Below are 10,905 nucleotides of genomic sequence, written 5' to 3' on the forward strand. Positions count from 1 at the left end.
ATTGTATGCTGAATATTTTATTGGAGTATTGAAAGTACACTGACAATCTCATTATTCTATTGGAAGTCATTAAAGACATCTGTCTTCTGTGTACCTGAAATAAATAAATAAACAACGTCAGGGAGAAAAAGATACAACATGTAATTTCAATGTATCCAGAGGGATCTCTTAATTTCTTGGATTTATAATTGTATTAGAGTTAAGACATTTAATAATGAGAGAACTTAAATCACACACACAACAGAATTCTAGATTATAGAGTCCATTCAAGTTTTGGATGTATTCATGATCTATACCTTTAGGAAGAGGGTGGTGGTCACTGAATTTTGGGGTACAGCACGAAGGATAAGGTATCTAATTACCTTCTCACTGCTAAGGAATTTGATGCTTATTCAGAAAATGCCCACAGGTCGCTTGGCTGTTCCTGTCCTCCCTGCTGGGGTGGGCCTTGCTGGTTCCCAGGTCTAGGAGGTTGATTCTGCTGCTGGCCTCCTTGCTGGGGTGGGCCTTGCTGGTTTCCAGGTCTAGGAGGTCGATTCTGCTGCTGGCCTCCTTGCTGGGGTGGGCCTTGCTGGTTTCCAGGTCTAGGAGGTCGATTCTGCTGCTGGCCTCCTTGCTGGGGTGGGCCTTGCTGGTTTCCAGGTGTAGGAGGTCGATTCTGCTGCTGGCCTCCTTGCTGGGGTGGGCCTTGCTGGTTTCCAGGTCTTGGAGGGGGATTCTGCTGCTGACCTCCTTGCTGGGGTGGACCTTGATGGTGACCCGGGGGAGGAGGGGGAGGATGGTGGTGATGCCCTCCCTGCTGGGGTGGACGTTGGTGGTGACCTGGGGGAGGAGGGGGAGGACGGTGGTGATGCCCTCCCTGCTGGGGTGGACGTTGGTGGTGACCTGGGGGAGGAGGGGGAGGACGGTGATGATTGCCTCCTTGCTGTGGTGGTCTCTCTGGTGTATTTTCACCTTCATCACTGCCATCATCATCATCATCACTATCACCATCATCATCATCTTCATCAGAAGCAGGAGGCCTTGGGGGGCGCTGTTCAGGTGGGGGTCTCTGATGTTGGCTTTGCTGTTCTGCATCTGCTTGAGTGTAGATCAAAGTAGATGAGTCTATAGCTTCTCCTTCTCCCAGAACCCCCTCCCAACTTTTTGCCACTGGTTCTTCATGAAGCTTAATTTTTATATTTATCATATGTACTTTCTTATACCTCAGCTCTTGTGATGAATGTTTGTTCTTAAATTTGGTGCATAAAAAGTGGTTTTATATTGCTTATAATTCCAAAACAAAAATTAAGAAAGAAGTTTTTTTTTTTAATGTTACTTGTTAGAACTTGGCAGAACAGCAAAATTGTGACAGAAACGCTTTATTCTTAAATATATTATGGTGTTCAGAGTCCTATAGCCATGAGGAGAACAAGAAAGTAATGTAAGAAAGAGATGTTCCATTCAGTTTTCATGCAATGTCTTTTTAAGTATTAGTCAGCTGTGAATACAGAGCCAAGTGAGAAAAATTAATTTAGAAAATGGTGGATTTCAGGCTCTGTGTAGTTGCATATTTTTACATACACTATAATTCTATGTGGGATCACTTGTGAAAGACAATTTGAGTAACCTGTAGTGCCATGGAGGATTTTAAATCAGACACTTTTTACATGCTTGTATGTAAGCCATTGCTTCAGTCTGGGGAAGAAACAAAATGTTCCTATTGTTATCAAAGTCTGGCTTCCTAATCTTTCAGTGTATAGCACCGCTCGAGGCCCCAGAGTCAGTGTTGGGAAGGTTTTCCATTTATCTCATTATTTTCATAAAGTAAGAAAATGATAAAGAGATGTTATAGAACTGAACAATTACAGAAGTAAAGGGTTGCATGGAAGTCAATAGAGGTCAATAGAGGACGAATTTGTCTTTACCTAAGAACTCAAGAGAAAAGTCTTCATTGATGATCTCTAGGAAATAAGCACAAAAGAAGTGAAAAGTTACTTACAACATTTTCAAGTTGCTAAGAGTGCTGCCAAGATCGTTGCTACGTTCAGCAGTGGCAACTGGTTTCTTCCTTTTTACATCTATCAAACTTCACCCCTAGTCTTCATTAAAATTTTCGAAAATTCATCGTCACAAGTCTATATTCTTTATGCTTTTCTTCATGGTCTTAATTTCTTATATGTTATATTCCCAGGCATTTAATTATGGAAATAAGCACAAACATTGCTTTGAATACTTTGTGCAAAACAATGATTAGTGCATGCGGGTCATTAAAAAAGAGAGAGAGAAATTAGGTTTAGTGAGATATCTCAGTGGGTAAAAGTGGGTGCCTAACACCTTGAATGACATTCCTGCAAACACATGGTAGAAGGAGAAATCCTGCTTCTAGTATGTGACTGTAATGTGCACATGTACACACAGGGACACACACACACAAACACACACATGCACACCGATGCACAAAATAATTAAATGCTAAAGTTATTTAAATAAGAAATATTCCCTGATATTTCTAGCTCATTGTAAATGGAGTTTCTAATTTATTATTTTTCCCTTTCACAAAAATTATTACTTTACTTCTTTCATTCTTCTCTACCCTCTTTATAGCAAGGCTAGCATTATCCACTATCTCTTTTCTTTTAATTCTTTATTAATTAGACTTTACTCACTTTGTATCCCCCCTATGGTTCCCTCCCTCTTCCCATCCCAATCCTTCCCTTCCTCCACCCCCTGCATGCATGCCCCTCCCTAAGTCCACTCATAAGGGAGGTCTTCTTTTCCTTCCCTCTGATCCTAGTCAATTAGGTCTCATCAGGAGTGGCTACATTGTCTTCTTCTGTGGCCTGGTAATGCTGCTTCCCCCTCAGAGGGAGGTAATTAAAGAGCAGGCCAATCAGTTCATGTCAGAGACAGTTACCGTTCGTTCCTATTACAATGAAACCCACTTGGATACTGAGCTGCCATGCGCTACATCTGTGCAGGGGTCTTATGTTATCTCCATGCATAGTCCTTGGTTGGAGTATCACTCTCAGGAAAGACCCCTGTAGGCAGATTTTTTGGTTCTGTTGCTCTCCTTGTAGAATTCTTGTCCTCTCCAGATCTTACTGTTTCCCACTTCTTTCCTAAGATTCCCTGCACTCTTCCCAAAGGTTGCCCTATAAAGAACTAAAGAAGTTAAACAGCAAAAAATCAAGTAATCCAATTAAAAAATGGAGTACAGAGCTAAACAGAGAATTCTTAATAGAGGAATATCGAATGGCAGAGAAACACTTAAAGAAATGCTCAACCTCATTAGCCATGAGGGAAATGCAAATCAAAATGACCTTAAGATTTCACCTTACACCCATCAGAATGGCTAAGATCAAAAACTCAAGAGACAACACACGCTGGAGAGGTTGTGGAGAAAGGAGAACCCTCCTTCACTGCTGGTGGGAATGTAAACTTGTACAACTATTCTGGAAAGCAATCTGGTGCATTCTCAGACAACTAGGAATAGCGCTTCCTCAAGATCCAGCTATCCCACTGCTTGGCATATACCAAAAATTTGCTCAAGTACACAATAAGGACATTTGCTCAACCATGTTTGTAACAGCCTTATTTGTAATAGCCAGAAGCTGGAAACAGCCCAGATACCCCTCAGTGGAGGAATGGACGCACAAATTGTGGTATATCTACACAATGGAATGTTACTCAGCAATAAAAAACAAGGAAATCATAAAATTTGCAGGTAAATGGTGGGATCTGAAAAAGAACATCCTCAGTGAGCTATCCCAGAAGCAGAAAGATGCACATGGTATATACTCACTCATATAGACATATAAGATAAACCTACTAAAATCTGTACACCTAAAGAAACTAATCAAGAGAAAGGACTCTTGCTGAAATGGTCAATTCCTATCCAGAAAGGCAAAGCGGATGGACATCAGAAGAAGCCGAAAAGAGGGAAAAAGTCAGGAGCCTGGCACAGAGGGCCTCTGAAAGGCTCTGCCCTGCAGACTATCAATCTACTATCTCTTTTCATAACACCTTAGGAACTTAGTTTCTTTCTGTCAACTATAGCATACTGCAATGTATCATCCATCACCAGAAAAGTCTCTTCACAAAGGCACTCATGTTATTTGTTGCGAGAATATTTTCTTAAATTATACTGTAAGTAGAGTTTAAGTCTAGAGGTGAAATGATAACTCAAATGTTCTAGTATTTGTTTTCATAATTCTTTGCCTCAATCTCTTGTGCATCTTCTTCCATTTTTCCCAATCATGAACAGAAGTGTGCTGCCCAAGTTCCATGCCACTCTCCCACTCCCTCCCCTACTTTATACCTTCATTTTGGCCCTGCACGGAGCTCAGGGCCAGCAAGGCTGCTGTGAGTAGGACCACCAGCATCTTGGAGGAGGCTCTGGAGCTGCTTCCAAGTCTGTGCTGGAGGAAGCAAGGCCACAGTCTTTATAAGGAAGGCAGAACAAAGACATCTTTGAGGTCCTTGCTAGTGACCTGTCCTGACACAGCAGGATGTCTTGCATCCCTGACTCTTCTTTGGGACTTTAGCCTAGCAAAATGCAATGGGGAGGAGTTTGTCAAGGATTCAGCTCTGAATCATACAACATGAAATTTGGACAACAGTATTAAAGTGATAGTCAAAGTCCAGATAGAAATGAAGTTCTATCACTGATTAAACTCTACTTTGATGTAACTGTGACTCTGTTAGTTGTGATCATGGAAGAATTTGATTTTATACACACATGTATATTTGTGTCAGTATTCTTTCTGTCATTGAGGCAAAAGACAGATAGCATTTCTCCTATTAAGTGTGAAATTCCATCAATGATGTTTCATACATGCATTACCATGTGTATAACATGTAGTTGACTGTTTGCTCGGGTCTGAACAGAGATGGGACACCACGAGGGGATGCATAGTAAAAAAGACAAACAAGACTGACAGCCTGTTCATCCCAGAAAGGCTGTCAAGAATTCCCAGGTCTGGTTCAAATCAGAAAAACAATCATATCATAGCACTGGAAGACTGAATATTCTTTTCTTCTTCCTATCTTTCTGTGTTAGGGAAACAAAAATGGCAATAGAGAGTCCATATAATTAATCGTAAGACTAGGCAATCCATACACACCCAGTTCTCACATGAAGAACAATACTATGGTATTCAAAGAACATGCTCACTCTCACCTTTTTTAATATTTTTGAATATTGAATTAGATTATATTTAGGTATTGTTTTCTTTAGAAATTATTTTTAATCAGTGAACTGGACTATTGATTGACTATACACATGAACAAAGTGGTCTGAAATCACCTCCAATGTCTCCAGGACATTTCTTTCTTTGATTTTCAACACTGAGAATTTCATTTTTCATGTTCTGATATGAAATGCTCCAATACTTTCCTGATTTGTTGATGTTTTTGTGTTCCATACCACCCAGTGCTTTGCTTACTCTCACCATATCACCCTCTAACTGCCTTTTGAATCCTTTGAATTATCTTTTAAATCAATGTTTACTTTGTTCTTTTGCTTCTTTATGACTTGGCCTCATAGCTTCCCTTGTCATGTCCCCTAGGTCAGAAGCCCAGATGTAAATAAAAAAGGACAGTTTTAGTCTAGTTTTCATGAGCATAGTGTTGCTGTTTTATTCTCAAAAATTGATTAGCAGAGAGAGAGTCTTGGTAGCTCATGCCTTTAATCCTAATACTCAGAAGGTGGGAACAAATTCATGTACATTTGGCATTCTAGACCTAGACGAGGCTGGTAAATAAAACTGGTTGCTGGACAGCTGAGGCTGTCCAGAGAAACCCTGTCTCAAAAAAAAAAAAACAAACAAAACAAAACAAAAAACAAACAAACAAAAAAACAGACAAATTGGTTAGCAGATACTGTGCTGAAATGCCTCCTCATCTGATGCCAGTGTTGCTTTATTTCATGTTCCTATGCTTTGTTCTGTTGTGTGTAGGAGTCACCTGACCATGGAAAGTGTAAAACAGTAATGTTAATAGATGCCCTTTCATGTCTGAGCTCACAGGCAGCTTTCATAATTGCCGAGTCTTTGTGAGGGGTTGGTGGAAAGTTGAAGAAACTTTAGAAGAGGTAAACCCGGGAGGGCCATGTGACTGTACGTTTAGATGATCCTTTACCCAATGTGGACCACTCTCCAACGCTATACGTATCAATATGCCCAATGGTTTATTTTGATTAAGTATAGAGATTATCTCAGATATGTCCTTTGCTACAGATAATAGAAAATTCTGTAGCATTACCATCCAGGTGTTCTTTTTGTTTTGTTTTTGCTTTGCTTTGCTTTGTTTTATTTTGTTTTTCCTCTCAGGTGATAACAGATGCATTCTGAAGGGGGACTATATTAGCACTCAGTAATTTTCTCTGGCTCTATGAAAATCAGAGACGTTCTCAATTGAGTTAAGAAATAGCTGACTTTTCCAAAAATGGCCAATATTTATTGACAGGATGGCTTTCTTGATTGCCTTTTTTTTGTTTGTTTGTTTGTTTTGTTTTTTAAGACAGGATTTTTCTGTGGAGCCTTGGCTGTCCTGGACTCACTTTGTAGACCAGGCTGGCCTCAACCACACACAGATCTGCCTGCCTCTGTCTCTCCACGTGCTGGGATTACAGGCATGTGCCACTACTCCCAGCTCACAGAATGGAATTTGAATGTCAGCAGATACAACACGGGAGAAATCTGGACATAAGGGGTCTTGGAAAGCAGAGAATTTGCAGATGAGAAAGCTAGGCAGATGTGTTCATGTGTGGGCAGCAGAGCAATTTGGCTTTTGAGTTTGCCAAACATAACACAACTGGAGCCCTTTTTGTGACGTTTTCCAGTGTCAGCAATGTATGAAAGAGATTATTGTGTTATGAAAGAAAAATGTCACCTAAGAAATCACCAGAAAAATATACAGAGAGTTTGTGGAGGAGCTGACAGGGAACAATGTCAGTTACTAATAGTTAAGGTGAATGAAGTAATAAGCCTCATGCAACAAGCTTTCGGGGACCTGCAGTGGCTGAAGCAGTTACGGGGTGGCTCTTCCCTGTGCCTCAGCTGTATCTCTTCCGGTTACATAGATGAAGGACTCAAAGCCATCACACCCCAACCACACTACCACATCCAGTTTCTTACTGCACTGTTCAAAACAGCTACAGTAAGGAACCAGCACATACGACAGTTTCAGTTTATTTGTTGTTGTTGTTGTGGAGCATCAATAGGACTACTCATGAGTGGATCCAGTTTATCAACCCATTTGTACTTCCTCTATCTACATTCTCATCAGCATTTGTTGTTGTTTGCTAGAATCACGGTTGTGGACTGATGTCAAATGGTCTCCCCACAGTTTTTATTTAGATTTCTATGAAAACCAAAGATTGTTTAAAACAGTCTTTATTGTTGAACATAAATCTTGATTGTTGAACGACTACAAAACATTTATTAGCTGTTTATAATTTGTCTGTGGAGAAATGTCAGTTCAGGGTTAGAGAGATAGTTCAGCCATAAAAGGCTAAGCTCACAACCAAAAAAATATAAGAGAAACGTGCATTTAATGTTTTGTGCCAACTTCTGAGACATTTGTGCATTCTGAATATTAGTGTCATGTCTAATATGAGGTGGCAAAGGTTTTCACTTTATCTGCTATCATTTCCTTTGCTGCGGAGAATCTTTTTAATTCCATGTAATTACATTTGTCATTTTGCGGGGTTTATTTTCTGAATTCTTTTCAGAAATCTTGGGTGCAAAGTTCTTTATATCTACTTGAGCAGTTTCATAGTTTTTGGTTTTACATTAAAGTATGATTAAATTGAAAGTAGATTAAATTTTAGACTGATTTATGTTTAGTGTAAGAGATATTCATCTCCATTCACTTTTCTACACATAAATATGAATATTCAATATCTCCAAAATTATTTTTGAAGATTGTCTTTTCTAGAATAAATATTTTTGACAAAATTGTCAAAATTAGGTGTCACTTTAGTTTCCTGGTTTCATTTCTTTGCCTTATAATTAATCCTATTGGTTTGATTATCTGTTTTTGTGCCTATATCATACTTTTTTTTCTTAATATGACTTGAAGTATTGTTCTACTGTGTTTTCCTGCTCTCATTTAATTAGTGTTCTCTCAACACAAACAAGCTCTGCATAATTTATTTCATGCACTTTCATTCAATCACATAGAAGTAAAAAATATTCTAATGTAGCTATCTTTGAATACATGTAGACATTCTTTTGCTAATTTTCTAAACCATATAATACAAAACATATTTACATTGAATTGATATGAAAAATAGGCTAGAAATAAATTATCTGGAATGGAATGTGCTTATTACCAGTATGTAATTATTGTTTTGTTTGTTTTCCAAGACAGGGTTTTTCTGTGTAGCCTGGAATGTCCTGAAACTCAGTCTGTAGACCAGGCTGGACTTGAACTCAGAGATCTTTCTGTCTCAGCCTCAGGAACATAGTGATTAAAGGCATGCACTCCTGTGCCTGGCTGGCTTTATGTTTAATTTTTAATTTCACACAAGAGGCTTAACTATCCTTGATGTATGTCATAACCTTTATCCTGGAACAAATTTGTCAGGGACAGCATTTGGATAGTTTATTTTTCTGTGTATATTTTCCATTTTATCAAATAGTGCATTATTATTTATATCAACCACAAAATAAACTTTGCAACCCAAAACAAAAGTAAAATATACTGCACTTCTGGATTTATTTCTAACTCCCCATTTTCTTCTTCTTTCTTAATATTTTAAGTTTATTTCTTATTTTCCTTTCTGTTTTTTTTAATTTTGTTTTGCTTTTGTTAGATTTTGAGGAAATTACATGCTGATTTGCATAGTGGTTGTTTCATCCAGTTTACAACTCCATAAGCACCCGTAACACCTTTTGAGCTCATATACTTCATGGTAGAAATAACATCATATTTATAATTCAACCAGGAGGCATAGTTGGGCAATCAGAAGGAAATGAAAACTGCATTGGATTAATGTACATACTCCTCTAAATTTCCTTGTCTTTTCAAGTTCTTTTTAAAAAATATTATTTTTCTTACTGGCTAACTGTATTTAGTGCTTCTTATATAGGTGTATGATACTGACAAACTCTCTAAAGATCTGGTTAGCGAAGTCTTTGATATACATTTTCAACATATGGTGCCACTTTCTTACGGAAAGTGTTTCTGATGTCTTTTGTTTTTACTTGCATTTTTTACTCTGTATTAAAAATATTTCCAACTACACCAGGAGGATTTGGTAGCCATCATTTTGCAACTACTTCCTATAATTTAAATGAATCTTTCCTGGAGGGAGAGTGTTGCAGGACATTTGATCCCATTGTGACCCTCAAAATTGTGAACTCTAAACCCCTGTTTCTTGTTTGTTGTGGAGGAGCCCTATCACACACTGTTAATATGAGAACTTTCTGGTTTTGGTGTGAACAGATGATTATGGTGTGATTTACAGATAATCAAAGAGTTTTCTGTACACAGAATTTAATGAAATTAACCCTAGGTCAGGAGGCAAAGCAAGAAACCAGCTGACACAGATTAGTGTAGGAGGGACTTTGAGTTGAGGGGTATTTAAGACAGCATGGAGAAGTAGAAGAGCTTTTAGTTCTCTAGCTCTTGAGCTTGAGCTCTTTGGCTTTGGGGGCTTTGAGCTAGCAGGCCTTTGACGTGAAATTTTTGGTCTTTTTCTCCTGGGCTGTTAGTTGAGTTAGTGCGACTTTTGGGCTCCATCGGGATGTGAGCTGGGAAGGAAAGTCAGCTGGGTGCTTTCTCTGCCTCTGAGCTAGCAGGTTTTCATCCCAGCATCTAGCTCCTAAGTCTTTATTGGTAAAATAGAATGGTTGGGAGAATCAGTCTCAGAAAAGACCCTTGTGTCCAGATATATTTGGTCCTTGTGGCACTCCTGTCCTCTCCAGGTCTTACTAACTCCCCCTTTTTTCATATGATTTCCTGCACTCTGCCCAAGGTTTGGTTATGAATCTCAGCATCTGCTTTGATACACTGATTCTCCAACCAAGAACCATGCATGGATATAACCTAGAACCCCTGCTCAGACGTAGCCCATGGCAGCTCAGCATCCAAGTGTTTCCCTAGTAAGGTGAACAGGGACTGTCTCTGACATGAACTCAGTGGCAGGCTCTTTGACCTCCCCCCACCCCCCGAGGGAAGAGCAGCCTTGCTAGGCCACAGAGGAGGACATTGCAGCCAGTCCTGATGAGACCTGATAAACTAGAGTCAGATGGAAGGGGAAGAGGACCTCCCCTATCAATGGACTTAGAGAGGGGCAGGGAGAAGATGAGGGACGGAGGGTGGGAATAAGGGAGGGAGTTACAGCTGGGATACAAAGTAAATAACCTTTAATTAATATAAAAAGTAAAAATTATTAAAAACGAATGGTTGGGAATTTTATTTTTTAATTAAATTTTAATTTTTTATATTAATTGCAGTTTATTCACTTCGTATCCCAGCTGAAGCCACCTTCCTCATTCTCTCCCAATGCCAGCCTCCTTCCCTCATCAACTCCCATTCCTCTTTCCAAGTCCACTGATAGGGGAGGTCCTTCTCCCCTTCCATCTGACCCTAGCTTATCAGGTCTCATCAGGACTGGTTGCATTGTCTTCCTCTGTGGCCAAGCAAGGCTATTCTGCACTTGCGGGGTGCGGGGGGAATAAAAAAGCCAGCCATTGAGTTCATGACAGAGACAGTCCCTGTTCCTTTTACTAGGAAACCCACTTGGATACTGGGTTGCCTTGGGCTACATCTGAGCAGGGGTTCTAGGTTATATCCATGACCAAACTTTGGGCAGAGTGCAGGGAACCCTATGAAAGAACAGGGAGATAGTGGGACCTGGAGAGGACAGGAGCTCCACAAGGAGAGCAACAGAACCAAAATATCTGGGTACAGGGG

General features: G+C 39.6%; 1 protein-coding gene across 1 annotated transcript; it reads right to left on the minus strand.

Annotated features, from left to right (window-relative positions):
- Nucleotides 1–388: 388 nt before the first annotated feature.
- Nucleotides 389–4,364, minus strand: LOC110560628 (acidic proline-rich protein HP43A-like). The gene is made up of 4 exons (XM_060383420.1): nt 4,301–4,364; nt 1,908–1,943; nt 907–1,077; nt 389–792 (listed from the first exon to the last, which is right to left on the minus strand). Exons 1-4 carry the CDS (start codon nt 4,362–4,364, stop codon nt 389–391), a joined length of 675 nt encoding a protein of 224 aa, XP_060239403.1.
- Between the last annotated feature and the right edge of the window lie 6,541 nt (nt 4,365–10,905).

Source organism: Meriones unguiculatus, chromosome 5 (genome assembly GCF_030254825.1).
Source record: "Meriones unguiculatus strain TT.TT164.6M chromosome 5, Bangor_MerUng_6.1, whole genome shotgun sequence".
NCBI classification, from domain to species: Eukaryota; Metazoa; Chordata; class Mammalia; order Rodentia; family Muridae; genus Meriones; species Meriones unguiculatus.